The sequence below is a fragment of the Scyliorhinus canicula genome, chromosome 11 (genome assembly GCF_902713615.1).
Source record: "Scyliorhinus canicula chromosome 11, sScyCan1.1, whole genome shotgun sequence".
In the NCBI taxonomy this organism is placed as follows: domain Eukaryota; kingdom Metazoa; phylum Chordata; class Chondrichthyes; order Carcharhiniformes; family Scyliorhinidae; genus Scyliorhinus; species Scyliorhinus canicula.
In genome coordinates, this window is record NC_052156.1 from 34,110,291 (window position 1) to 34,125,270 (window position 14,980).

Genomic DNA, 14,980 nt, shown 5'->3' on the forward strand with positions numbered 1-14,980 from the left:
CATTTACTTAATAAGTAAAAAAATGTTTTAAACTAAATATACTGAGCCGAAAAAAATCTTAGGATAAAAAGTAACTAAGAGCAATAGAAAGGCTTGACCATTTTTTGATATATTTTCTCTTTACTAAATTCAAGAAATAAAATGTTGCAATCAGATTATAGAAAGAAACATACCTCTGCTAGTCGTATCTCTTTGGCAAATTCTTTAATAAGTTGTGCTGTTTTGATAGTTTCTGGAATCTCATCTTCATGATCAGCTATAACCTAAAATGAAAATACGATGGAATAGGTCAACAATTTATAAACATTAACTGCAGCTAATGGCGAGGACTTTGACAATGAAACCTGGTGACCACGAAGTGACACCAGTCACGAATTATGATCATAACCAACAAAATGCCTGAATCCAAATGACCAGGAATGTGCAGTTATTTCCTCCATCTGTGGTTTGTGTCAGAAGATAGCCTTCAAAGTGACCTTTGTTAATAGCTTGAAAAGAAGGGAATTGGACATCTACATGCAAATAAAATTTTGCAAGGCTGTATATGTAGGGCAAGAGCAAGGCACTGGGACAAACTGAATTGCTCTTTAAATTCCATGGGGTAGAAATTTGACCGGAACAGCTTCTAAGGCCAGAATGTATTGTCCTTAGATAGCCCAAATTTATCTCGCAAGCTTTTTCTAAAGATTCGGTGTGATCTGTCATGCTCTTGTCACACTTCATTAGAATCATAGAATCCCTACAGTGCCGAATAGGTCATTTGGCCCATCGAGTCTGCACCGACCCTATGAAAGAGCACTCCGCCCAAGCCCACTCCCCCATCTTATCCCAATAGCCCCATTACCTAACTTACACATCTTTTTGGACACTAAGGAAAAATTTTTCATAGCCAATCCACCTAACCTGCACATTTTTGGACTGTGGGAGGAAACCAGAGCAGTCGGAGGAAGCCCACGCAGACATAGGGAGAATGTGCAAATTCCACACAGATAGTGACCCACGGCCAGAATTGTACCCGGGTCCCTGGCGCTGTGAGGCAGCAGTGTTAACCGACTGAATCTTGGGCTAGCAGCAATTTCAGTGAAGTCCCAGTTGGATGGACAGCACGATCAGAGCGGATGGTCATTGACAACAGTTGTCAAGGTGTAGGAGCTCTTCCTGACTCCATATTAAAAGTTGTCACAAAATATTTGCTTATCTTTTCTGTGGCAGCCCCTTATTTGGGCTCATCATGCTACAACACCCCAATTTCCGAGGGGTTCTAAATACATGTCTTGTGTCCCTTAGTATCGGCAAAAGGGCTTAAATTCTGTTTTACACAACTCTCCGAACACCTGAAAATCATCCACGGCTGTATTGGCAGAGACCACAACCTGCAAATGTAGTCATTTTTTCCTGCATTTGCCGACATGATTGCAAGAGAGTGGAATATTCTTTACCTGTTTCTTGGTCCATGACCTGAAAGCGCCATTTAGAGCTTTTGCGCCTAGTACCAGGTAATTCGGAGGCTGCTTTCCAGATTTGTGCAAACCTAGTGGAGATCAAGAAAGGAATAATATAATAAGTATCAGGTAAAATCAATTATAAATAAAGTATCAGTTGAAAGCTTTTGAAGAATTAACTGATCCAGAACAGAATTGGGAAAAGATCTTTCGTTTGATCCACATTACCTTTGAATGTCTCAAGCAGATATTTGCCGACATACCAACATATGACTTCAAAGTTCGAAAATTTGATAGGACTGCCAATTTTCAAACGTTTTTCCACTTCATAGGCCCTGTAAAAAACAAAATTGTAGTTGATACAGGAGCAACCAGTTTAATCAGGACAATCAAGAATTATACAATGGCCCAAATTTAGGATTGACAATAATTGTGGGGCTGTAGGTGCTCAATTAGACAGCAATTTCGGGAGTTCGATACACAGTTATCTGCAGAAATGTGTGTGTTACTGTCAGATTTGCTCTGCTCCTCAAAATGTTACACTACACTGGTACCTCGCCACTGCAACCTCACCAACAGACTTGCACCTGAAATCCATGTAAGAGCAGTAAGTTACTGTACTTATCCACAAGTTATCCAATAAACACACCAGAAAAGGTTAGGTCTGGTGCATTAAGGTACAGATGAGTATTTAACACTGTGATAAATCTTAATTACTGCATAACAACTTCTCTGACAGTGGAAATACAATTTTGTAAGTGTTGGTTCAGAAGTTAATTATTGTTGGAGATGTTTTTTAAAACTTTTTATTTCTGTCCCTTTTATCTCTCTCGCTTTCGCTACTTTCTTTCCCTCTACTTTGCTTCCTATGCATTTATTACAATGAATTAAATATTCTAATTTATATTATCTATTTTAGACCCTGTGGGCTGAATTTTTAAACAGCAAAGGAGGTGTGAACAGAGGCCCTAAGGATATGCAATGTCCGCCAGTAGATGATGTGCAGGTTTACCAGCATGGTTTTGGTTCCAAAAAATTTTTTGGAAGCTTGGCTTGGGGCAGGTAGGAATTAAGCCCCTCAATGGGCCCATTACAGAAAATATTCAAATGTCACCTGCAATCGAGCCAAAGCTCAGGTTAAATCCCAGCCAATGAATGGATTTGGCCTTCCGGTGACAGACCAGTAATCCATCTATTACTTTTCACCACCTATGGCTGCAACTGCAAGATGGCCACAGCCAATATATGTAGACGCCCTGTCAACATAGTCTCTTGATGGCAAAATCAGGGCCCACAAATGAAAATCCAGCCCTGCACGTCTCATGATTTTGATTTGATTTATTGTCACATGTACTGAAGTACAGTGAAAAGTATGTTTCTGCAGCCGAGGGAACATACACAGTACGTATATAGTAGACAAAAAGAATAATCAATAGAGAACATTGACCAATGGTACATCGACAAACAGTGTTTGGTTACAGTGCGGAACAAGGGACCAAACACAGCAAATACATGAGCATGAGCAGCATAGGGCGTCGTGAATAGTGTTCTTACAGGGAACCGATCAGTCCGAGGGGGAGTCGTTGAGGAGTCTTGTAACTGTGGGAAAGAAGCTGTTCCTATATCTGGATGTGTGGGTCTTTAAGACATCTGTACCTTCTGCCTGATGGGAGGGTCTGGAAGAAGGCAATGCCTGGGTGGGAGGGGTCTTGATAATGCTGTCTGCCTTCCTGAGGCAGCGGGAGGTGTATACAGAATCAATGTAGGGGTGGCAAGCTTGTGTGATGCGTTGGGCTGAGTTCACCACGCTCTGCAGTTTCTTGCGATCTTGGACCAAGCAGTTGCCATACCAGGCTGTGATGCAGCCGGATAGGATGCTCTCTATCGCACATCTGTAGAAGTTTGTGAGAGTCGATGCAGACATGCCAAATTTGTTTAGCTTCCGTAAGAAGTAGAGACGTTGTTGGGTTTTCTTGACTGTTGCATCAACGTGAGTGGACCAGGAAAGACTGTTGGTGATAGTGACCCCCAGGAATGTAACGCTATCGACCATCTCCATTTCAGAGCCATTGATGCAGACGGGAGTGTGTGTCGTGCTATGCTTCCTGAAGTCGACGATCAGTTGCTTGGTCTTTCCGACATTTAGAGAGAGGTTGTTTTGGGTACACCATGCAACCAAGTGATTTATCTCCCTCCTGTAGTCTGATTCGTTATTGTTTGAGATACAGCCCACCACAGTCATATCATCCGGTAACTTATAGATTGAGTTGGAGTTAAATCTTGCCACACAGTCTTGTGTGTATAGGGAGTACAGTAGAGGATTGAGCACACATCCTTGCAGGGCCCCGATGTTGAGGACTATTGTGGAGGAGGTGCTGTTACCTATCCTGACAGATTGTGGTCTGTTGGTGAGGAAGTCAAGGATCCAGCTGCATAGGGATGAGTCAAGTCCAAGGTTGCAGAGTTTGGTTATTTGTCTTGTTGGGATAATGGTGTTGAAGGCAGAACTGTAGTCGATGAAGGTATGTAGTCTTACATAGGTGTCCTTGTTGTCAAGGTGTTCGGGTGTTGATTGTAGAGCCAGAGAGATAGCATCTGCTGTGGACCGGTTGCAGTGATAGGCAAACTGCAGTGGATCAAGACCGTCAGGGAGGCTGGCAGTGATACATCTCATGACTAGCCGCTCGAAGCATTTCATGATAACAGACGTCAGGGCCACCGGTCAGTGAGGATTTATCAATCTGATTGGTTGAAAAGAAGCTTTGTTCTTTATCCTGCTGAATTATCTCAAAGAATTGTACGGTGCAGCTCAAAAACCCAGAAAAGGTCTGTGGGCAGCTGCAAGCACAATTAACTGCAAGCACATCCCTTCTCTGCTGATTGCGAACTCCAAGCCAATCGGGAATTCTTAAAACTGAAAACTGTTGTGTTTAAACAAGCATCAGTGTTAGTTGTGGTTACACAGTTTAAGGCTCAAGTCCCACCAGGGCTTGAGCACAAAAATCTCTGCTGATATTCAAGTGCAGTGCTGAGGAGTGCTGCATTGCTTCTTTTGGATGAGATTCTATTTGTCTGTAGGGCGGATGTAAAAGATACCGTGGGCACAATTTTACCATCCCCTGCTGGTGGGCTTGCAAGGCCCTGGGTGGAGAGGGGGTATAATTCTGCATGTGTTTTTCTAACTGCCTACCCATCCATCCCAACCAGACAGTGATTTTATGGGAGCGGGGTAGGTGAGGCCCAGTCCAGCCTGCCCATCCCCATATCAATTGAAGCCCTCTAGTAGCTAATTAAGGCTGCTGCCTACCTGCCCACAACTAGCTTACTTCCGCCTCATGTGGGAAGCGAGGAGCCGTTCCTCATGGGTCCCTTTTCCCAATTGGGGGTCCCTCCTCTCCTGACCCCTCAAGGTTTTCCCCAACTTCCTGGGCGTCCACTTCCCCCTGGCCTCCCCACACCCTTGTCCACTCTCTCCCTGGGGCCTCCTCTTCTGGCCAAGAACCCTAGATTGACCTACATCCTGGGCTCCTGCCATTTTTCTCTGTGGGACTTGGGACTCGAAAGTTACTGGCAACCAAGGCAGGACTTCCTCCCTAGATAGGTGCAGAAGGCCCTTCAACAACAACTTAAAGTGCTTTAGAATAATTTGTTGTGGGGTAACCATCAGAAGGAGTGCATTCCCCACCAATCCTTTTGAATTGCAAAAATCCTGCCCTATGACACCATGTTCGAAGAAGAGCAGCATCCTGGCTAATATTTGAAATGAAAGTCGCCATAGTCCCCAAGGACCATAGGCTGCTCTCCCCTTTTGAGACAGAGAGCTGATTTAACATGAGGGTCACTGCACCTCAGGCAAGGGGCAAGGTTGAGACCGTAGGGCCTTCTTGAATAACCTCAGCCGGTATGGGAATTGAACCCATGCTATTGGCAATGCTCCGCATCACGAACCAGCGAACTAGCCAATATTATACCTTAATCAACAGCAAAAAAAGTTTATCTGGTTGTTATCACATTGTGGGAGCTTGGTACGTACAAACTGACTGCCGTATTTCTTACGTTATAATAATAACAATCTTTATTGTCACAAGTAGGCTTACATTAACACGGCAATGAAGTTACTGTGAAAACCCCTAGTCGCCACATTCCAGCGCCTATTCGGGTTCACAGAGGGAGAATTCAGAATGTCATTACAACATTGACTACAGTTCAGAAAGTGCTACATTAGCTATAAAACGCTTAGACACTTCTGGTGGTTGTGAAAGATGCTTTACAAATGTGAAATACTTTTTTTTGAAGTACAATGACCTTTGTTCTGAAAACCAGACTTACCTTAAAGTTGAAATCCAAGATCAGGAACCTCAAGTCCCCACAGACCTCAGAGTTTCTATGCATGCACATACGGAAGGGGGTAGACATGCACCCGCGCATTCTAAGTGTTTTTGGCTGAGGTCAGGCCCAGTGCATCTGTACAGAAGTAAAAGACTGGTGGGCCATGTGACCGGGAGCGAAGCACCAAGACAAACGTTCCAGGCAGGGGACAGGAGAGAGGACAGGGTTAGGTCCCACTTAAGAGGGGGGAAAAGGAGCAGTGAAATAAGTTCCAAGCCAGAACAGTGCTGCACATAGCAGACTGTAAATGGTGAGGGCTCAGGAGAACCCCTAGTATTCGAAGAGGCCAGCAGAAGATTAGTGACTCCGTGCTGCAGGCTGTTGGGGCAAAAGTACCCCTTTGCGAGCAATAGCTTTCTGCTCGGTGTGGCTGATGAGTGAAGTTGCGCATGTGAGTTGGTGCTTCACCACATATTCGGGCATACAGGGGAACCGAATCTTGGGGAACAAGATTGAAACCCTGTGAAGGTGGGCTGTCACTGAGGCCGTCTGAGTTGGAGTCACTCTTGGGGAGAATTCCCAGGTCAGATCCTCGAAGGTGAAGACTGGAATCACTCACGAGAGTGACAGGGTTTAAGTGAGTTTGGTTGACTCTTAGTGTTTATTGACTGCCGTGTAGGTTGTTGAGAAATCCATGGACTCTGTTTTGTGCGTATTTGCCATTTATTGTGCAGTGTGGTATGTTCAACCAGTTTGCCTGTTAATTCATATCTACTTCATATTGTCCCTGAATATTGGAGTAGGAGATAGATATTGTAAATTGTTCTATCTTTCTGACCTTGTAAAGTTTGTATTGTCTAAAACGTGTGAAATCTTGTGGCTCTATTCTCAGAGCAAGTGTCTTGAATTTCAACCTTTGTCTACTTTGAATAAAACATCATTGGTCCATAACCAGATCGTACCAAAAACTTGGGGCTCTGGTCTGGAGGTTTGGATCATAACACCTTAAATTCAAATGGTGCTGTGATATCTGTCCAACAATGGGCTCCCTCATGTTGAAGAATCTCAGTCATATTTGATTGCAAAGAACTATTTGATGCTTAAATCACGTCAAGTGTGGCATTGCCTATCAATGTAATCAATCAATGAAAACAAAACTTTCTATAAACAAATTGGGTTACCCAATATCCGCAAAATTCAATTACTGCATTTTCGGGAAATTTCAGAATTTGTAGCAAATTCCCATTACAACTGATTATCTAGGCATCTTTAATGTTAAATGTTGAAATAAAAAGTGTAATCAGTTTGTAACGTTGTAACGAAGATTGTGGACAGGAAATGCACAACAGATTTGTTTTTACATGGCATGTTGTTTCATTGGTAGGGGAGCGGGGGTGCAATTTAAGGTTAAGTGCGGTTTTCAAATGACCATGAATAGTGAACAGAGGATAACAGGCCCATGGTACACACAAATAAATGTAATACACACCTACATACACACTTAGATTTATATTATTTATATAAAACAGCAACACTTTGTGTGAATTCAGAAAAAGAGATTTAGGCAGGGAATTTCTGGGGACGGTGTGTTCAGTGGCACGACTGACAAATACTGCAAGAAGGCCCTAGATGCACTTCCCGGCAATGTAAATACAGGACAAGTTTAGGCCCTCCTCCCGTCAATAGCTGGCTGCATTTCCTGCCATCAAACGTCAGGAACATAATTATAATAAATTTGCATCCAATTGTAGTAGCCACATGCCAGAATCGTTCCTCTACGTCAAATGTAAACCCCACATCAGAAAGATTTCAGACACAATTTACATCTGATTTTAAAACGCATACGCCTGGCAAACTGAACTCCAAGGGGAACTGGGAGGCGAGTGCAATTAATCTAGTGCAGCGCTCGCAAGGATACAAATTCAAGGAACAGGCTCCACAGATTCAGTTGGGGGGGGGGGGGGGTTACAGCTCAAATCTCCACAACAGCTTTTTTGTAGTTACTTTCTGGTGCTGTAGTGCAGGAGAAAAGGTCGAGATGCAAACCTCAGATCATGGGCAACAGTGTAGGAATGTGCAGGGTGGGGAGGCGTTTGTAGGCAGAGCCGGTGAATAAAACAGCCAGGCAAATGTAAAAGCATGTCAAGCAAGAAAACTCTTTTGCAGATTATATCATTTAGCTTGAGCTCAATTGACATTTTTGGAGTCAGGCTGTTCAAGCAATTGTGCCCACTCAGCAGCACTAATTTCTGAGCGTGCCAATGATTGCTGCACTACATGTAACCCCTTGTGCACAGACCTCCAATCCAATGAGTGCTATGGTTCAGCAGAGGCAGTGAGCGGCTGGGCAAGCTCGAGGACCTCCTTAGAAGGATGGCTATGGAACATTGACCAAATGGTGTGCTCCTAATCCTTGTTTGTGTTAAAATTCACAGTGGCACGTGCCCCTCATGGTGCAAGCAAAGTGCAAGGCCTTGGAGTTCAGATTAAGACATTGCCTGCACTTGAGATGAGAGCTCAGGTTGCAGTCATGAGGCTGAACCTGCCGCCACTCACATGGGCAGTGCTAGGAAGGATTTTGGTCAACCATCATGCGCTGTAAACACTGGCATCCACGGGGTGGTCAGGACTGTGCAGCATGCATAAAGGGGGCCTTGAGAGTCAATTTCAGACGATGACTTGAAAAAAGAGTGGTTCTCAGCAGACAAATGGTGACTTGCGTCTCTCCCCAATACTGCAGTAGAAAAGTTACAGCGCAGAAAGAGGTCATTCAGCCCATCATGTCTGTGCCAACCAAAAAAAGGAAAGAAAAAAACAAATAGCCAATCAGGTTAATGTGCAGGTTAAGACCTGTCCAATTTTATGGTTACATATCTGGTTGGAGTGCTGCACAGGCTGAGGGGCGGGGGGAGGCAAAGCTGAGCTGGTACACTAGTGTAAGGATATAACAGTATGGGAAATCTACAAAAACAGTTTCCATTTTGTATGTGCAAATGGCCAGGAACCACATACAGATATTACACAAACATGGATACTGCCTAAATGTTTTCCTATGGTGTATTGGAGGCTGCATAGATTTCTTCTCTTCAACGTATCTAATTCAGGCCACTAATTTATAGTAATTAAGCAAATGAAGTAGCATTTTTATGAGCAGTGTTGTAGGAGTCTTAAATTTTCTGATTATGCGAATATTTGTGAGAAAACGATTGGTTACAACTAAATATCTGTTTAACTATTTAGTTACTTTTATCTCAGTATGTTTTTTTTAAATCTTAGGCACAGGAAGATAAAAGGAAACAAGCTTCAGGCTACAGGTAAGATGAAGCAAGTTTCAGGAGCCACAAGATAAGCCATGTGGGAAGGTATGCATGATGTAGGGGTGAACTGGGAATGGGGATTATCGGATATGAGACACTGGAGGGATAAGAAGGTCTGGGGAAGAAGAATTGTTGGATGTGGGAGCAACAGAGGGTATTGTTGATACCTGTGGACAGTATGAAGAGGTTACAAGAGTCAGGTAGTAGCGTACAGAATCTCCAAGGGCAGTCTGAGAATGAGAGGGAGACAGGCAAAGGATTACGGGAGCAGTAGGAAAATAGTGCCAGGTATGATTGCATTGGAAAGATGCACTGGCAATAGGATAGCATTTTAATGGGGACAATAATTTATTTGTACTACTTTCTCTGTTCCCTGTGCTTCTCTCATTGTATTTGTCTTTTGCATGCCATGAAGGTTTTTGATGAGAAAAGGAGCCACAAATGACTGCAAATTTAGGGTGGGAATATGAGGAAAACAGCTGTCGCTGGTTCTCTTCTTAACCCCTTTCTGAATCATACTTCCTGTCCCACCACCCTTACAATCTCCAGGGATGAGCAATAAATGCTGGCGTTGCCAGCCTCACGCACATCCCAAAATGAATTTTTAGCAATTCCCATCTCTACTCCTGCCCCGTTATATTTTAATCTTGTTTAAAGTATAGGGGGGGCACGGTAGCACAGTTGCTTCACAGCTCCAGGGTCCCAGGTTCGATTCCCGGCTTGGGTCACTGTCTGTGTGGAATTTGCACATTCTCCTTGGGTCTGCGTGGGTTTCCTCCAGTTTCCTCCCACAGTCCAAAGATGTGCAGGTTAGGTGGATTGGCCACGTTAAATTGCTCAGCGTCCAAAAAGGTTGAATGGGGTTGCTGGATTATGGGAATAGGGTGGGGGTGTGGGCTAGGGTAGGGTGCTCTTTCCAAGGTCTGGTGAAGACCCGATGGGCTGAATGGCCTACTTCTGCACTGTGAATTCTATGATTCTATATTCGAGCAATAGAAATTTCAGGTACTAAAAAGGTAGGTGAAAATGTTTCAGAATACATCTTGGAAAAGATAATACCATGTGATGTAGGTACATCCATAGTGCTGTCAAGGAGGGAGTTCTAAGTTTATGCCTCAGTGGCAGTGAAGGAACAGCAATATATTTCCAATTCAGGATGGTGTGCAACTTGAAAGGGAACTTGTAAGTGGTGGTTTTCTCATACGTCTGCTCACTTCATCTTCCTAGGTGGTAGGGGTTATGGGTTTCAAAGGTGCTGTCACAGGAGCTTTGGCAAGTTTCTGCAGTGCACCTTGTAGATGGTGCACACTGTTGTCACTGTGTACAGGGTTACAGAGGGAATGAGTGTTTAAGGTGATGGATGGGGTGTTAATCAAGTAAACTACTTTGTCCAGGATGGTACAGTAGTCCCCCGTTATACCGCGCTCCGCAATACCGCGGTTCGCGATATACCGCGGGGGGGCTTATGGACCCCAACTGTCAGTTGTGTCAATTTCAGCGGCCGGCTCACTTTGATCCGGAGAGGGAAGCTGCTCTCTCACTGAAACAATCAGCCGGCCGCTGAAATTGACACTGCCGGCTGCTCTCTCCCTCCAATCAGAAACATTAAAACTTAAAAGTTGGATTGGAGGGAGAGAGCAGCCGGCAGTGTCAATTTCAGCGGCCGGCTGATTGTTTCAGTGAGAGAGCAGCTTCCCTCTCCGGATCAAAATGAGCCGGCCGCTGAAATTGACACTGCCGGCTGCTCTCTCCCTCCAATCCAACTTTTAAGTTTTAATGTTTCTGATTGGAGGGAGAGAGCAGCTGGCAGTGTCAATTTCAGCGGCCAGCTCACTTTGATCTGGAGAGGGAAGCTGCTCTCTCACTGAAGCAATCAGCCGGCCGCTGAAATTGACACTGCCGGCTGCTCTCTCCCTCCAATCAGTACCCCAGCAGACACAGCCTGTACCTCAGCAGCCACGGCCTGCACCCCAGCAGCCACGGCCTGTACCCCAGCAGCCACGGCCTGTACCCCAGCAGCCACGGCCTGAACCCCAGCAGCCACAGTACCCCAGCAGCCACAGCCTGAAGCCCAGCAGCCACGGCCTGTACCCCAGGAGCCACAGCCTGTACCCCAGGAGCCACAGCCTGTACCCCAGCAGCCACAGCCTGTACCCCAGCAGCCACAGCCTGTACCCCAGGAGCCACAGCCTGTACCCCAGCAGCCACAGCCTGAACCCCACCTACAGAGGGGAGGGGCGATGTGAGACCATGCTGGTCTTGCAGAGGCCCGTATGACCTCCTCCTGTGTTCTCTGCTCTCTCCCTCCAATCAGCCGGCAGTGTCAATTTCAGCGGCCGGCTCACTTTGATCCGGAGAGGGAAGCTGCTCTCTCACTGAAACAATCAGCCGGCCGCTGAAATTGACACTGCCGGCTGCTCTCTCCCTCCAATCAGAAACATTAAAACTTAAAAGTTGGATTGGAGGGAGAGAGCAGCCAGCAGTGTCAATTTCAGCGGCCGGCTGATTGTTTCAGTGAGAGCAGCTTCCCTCTCTGGATCAAAGTGAGCCGGCCGCTGAAATTGACACTGTTTTAATTAGATCCACGATGGGGGTTTTAAATTTATTTAAAAATCTATGCTAGCGCTTCCCATTTTGAGTCTACGGGGGTCTGACCTCTCCCCCCGCCCCCCGTAGACTCTCAATGGGAAGCGCTAGCATAGATTTTTAAATAAATTTAAAACCCTCATCGTGGATATCCGCGGCTCGGTTGCAACGCGGGTGGCTGTCTTGGACCCCAACACCCGCGTTATAAAGGGGGACTACTGTATTAAGCTTCCTGAGCGTTGTTGGAGCTGCACTCTTTTAAACAAGTGGAGAGTAATCCATCTTCGAAGTTGTGCTGTGTTGATGGTGGATAGACTTTGCCAATCTGGAGTTGAATTATTGTTTTAAAATTCCTAGCCTCTGAGCTGCTGCTGTCGCCAAACTATTTATATGGCTGGTCAGTGTAACCCCAGGATGTTGACGATGAGGAGTTCATTGATGATAATGCCATCGAACATCACGGGGAAATGGTCATTAGCTTGTGCGGTGCGCATGTGACATGGAATTTAACAGCCCAGTCTTGAATGTTGTCCAGCACATGGAATGCTTCAGTATCTGAGGAGTTGAGAATGGTACTGAACATTGTATAATCATCAGCAAATAACTCCACTTCCAACTATAGGATGGAGGGAAGGTCATTGAAGAAGCAGCTGAAGGCAGTTGGGCCTCGGAGACTATCCTAAGGAATTGCTTCAATGGCATCCTTTGGCCAAATTATACAATTAAGTGACAAATGTTTACATTTATGATCTTCATAAATTTGAGTACTGCAATTTATAATAAAACAAACATGGACATAAAAATGCGATATGAAAAGAATAATAATCAAATGCAAAGTTTAGCAAACAGGGAGCAGGACCCGAGAGAGAGCGGGTGCAGACTGTGCCAAACACCAGGGCCGAGGCCAGCAGGAGCCCGAGTTCCTTGCTCTAAATGGATTTTCTTGTTGTCTCCCAGTCTAAACAGCCAGTGACAGAACCGTTGACCTGAAAAAACTGACGACATTTAAAAAAAGAAATGGAACCTTCAGGCTGAGTTCTGATATTTTATAAAGTTAGTCTAGTTTCAGATTAGTTACACTGAATTGATGTGCTGTGATGCTGCTTCCGACCTTTAGGCAGTTTTTAAATTCCAATTTTTATTTTTAAAAAGTCCACCACATAAAATCATGAGGCTGGCCAATGGTCAACTGCAAAAACGCAGCAATTGAGTATCTATGATTGCAAAATGCGCGGTTAAATCTTCATTTTAGAGCCAGCTGGATATGGGGAGATTGGGATGGGAAGATAGTTGGTATATTGGGAGGTATTGGTGGAGTGGAAGGTAGCTGGGGCTGTTGGAGGAGTGGATTAGATTCAGGAATATTGGAGGAGTGGATCTGTAGTAAGACGTGTTGGAAGGATATGGGGAAGTCAGGGAATGTTGGAGGAGTGGGAGCGATTGGGAGCTGCTGGAGGGAAGGGTTGCAGGATTTGGGTGGGGATGTCCCATTTTTGCGGTTGGAATTTCTTATTTATCAATTACATTTTTCCCTTTTAGGTTGTAAGTTTATAGTGCACAACACAATTTGTATGACTATTTCTCCGGGGAAGGGAAAACAATCCATTTCTTGAGTTAAGGCGGAACTGAATTTATGCACCTTGTATCATTCTTCTCTGAAAACTTCAGGTCAGCAGTTCAATCTATTATACATTTTTCCTAAGTTGTTGGTAGATATCTAACTGGCAAATCCTGGAGATAGTGCCCTTAACGTAAAAGGAGCAGGTGCCAATTATGCTATATTATGGGCTGTTGTCAGAGAAGTCAGACTGGTACGGTTGTGTTAGCTTCAGAATTGAATTGTTTTGTGAATGTTCTGTGATTGATCATCCTTTCATTCTGTCATAAATTGCTTCACAGTCAATTAAATATCTTTGAGCTGTAGCCACTGGTATAACGAAAGCAATGTTACCAAATGGTGGAGGCTCGAGAGGCCGAATGGCTTGCTCCAGCTCCTAATACATATGTTTGGATGTGATCCTGGGATAGGCAAGATGAGCTAGGCTAGATGGCCTTTGTCATCCATAATTGCCTTGTGGACATAAGGTGGAATCATGGCTAGAGTTCTGTTTATTTAGTTGTGAATGGAAGTTTAGAGTGAGGAGGCTTCATGGGGTGAAATTGGCAGGCAGGAGTGTGCCATGGGCTCACTCATAGTGAATCAGAGTTTTTTCATTGACTTAAACAGTGTCCTTTTAGCTCCTTGCCTATTGTCCCACTCTTTCTTGATGCTTCTATGAAATTTTTTTTAAATCAACATTTTATTGAGGTACTTTTTGGTATTATAACAACACAATAAACAATGTACATGAAACTATGAACATAGTGCAAAAGCCGTCTCCCTCCCTTACAGGTCCCACCTATATTAACCCCCTATTCTAAGCTAAACTAAACCCCCCCCCCCACCGCCCTTCTGCTGACGATTAATTTTCAGCGAACAGGTCGACGAACGTTTGCCACCCCGGGCGAACCCCAACAGTAACCCTCTCAAGGCGAACTTGATTTTCTCCAGACAGATAAAGCTAGACTTTGGGGGCTTTGAGTCCCTCCAAACTAATAGTATCCGTCTCCGGGCTGCCAGGGAAGCAAAGGCCAGAACGTCTGCCTCTTTCTCCTCCTGGATTCCCGGGTCTTCCGACACCCTGAAAATCGCCACCTCTGGACTCAGCGCCACTCATGTTTTTAACACCATGGACATGACATCTGCAAACCCCTGCCAAAATCCCCTAAGCTTCGGACATGCCCAGAACATGTGGACATGGTTCGCTGGTCCTCCTGCACATTTTGCAAACCTGTCCACCTTAAAGAATCTGCCCATCCAGGCCACTGTCATGTGAGCCCGGTGAATCACCTTAAATTGTATTAGGCTGAGCCTGGCACATGTTGCGGACGCGTTGACTCGACTCACTGCGTCTGCCCATAGACCATCCTCTATCTCTCCTCCCAGCTCCACCACCCACTTGTGCTTCAGCTCCTCGGTCTGCGTCTCCTCTGACCCCATAAGTTCCTTGTAAATGTCCGAGATGCTCCCTTCTCCTACCCACCCTCTGGAAACCACCCTGTCCTGAATCCCCCTTAGCGGTAGGAGCGGGAAGGTTGAGACCTGTTTACGTAGGAAGTCCCGCACCTGCAGATACCCGAATTAGTTTCCCCTCGCCAACCCAAACTTCTCCTCCAGCGCCCTCATACTCGGAAAGCTCCCCTCCACAAATATATCCCCCATCCTCTCAATCCCTGCTCTCCGCTCTAACCGGAACCCATCCATAC

At 45.1% G+C, this 14,980-nt stretch overlaps 1 protein-coding gene across 1 annotated transcript in view; it reads right to left on the reverse strand.

The window, feature by feature from the left end:
* Nucleotides 1–14,980, reverse strand: part of phf2 (PHD finger protein 2) — a 190,581-nt gene that overhangs the window by 69,268 nt on the left and 106,333 nt on the right. The window contains exons 9-11 of the mRNA XM_038812750.1: nucleotides 1,671–1,777; nucleotides 1,440–1,531; nucleotides 174–263 (exon numbers count right to left, since the gene is read on the reverse strand). Coding sequence (XP_038668678.1) covers nucleotides 174–263; nucleotides 1,440–1,531; nucleotides 1,671–1,777 — 289 coding nt within the window. The remainder of the gene's footprint in view (nucleotides 1–173; nucleotides 264–1,439; nucleotides 1,532–1,670; nucleotides 1,778–14,980) is intronic.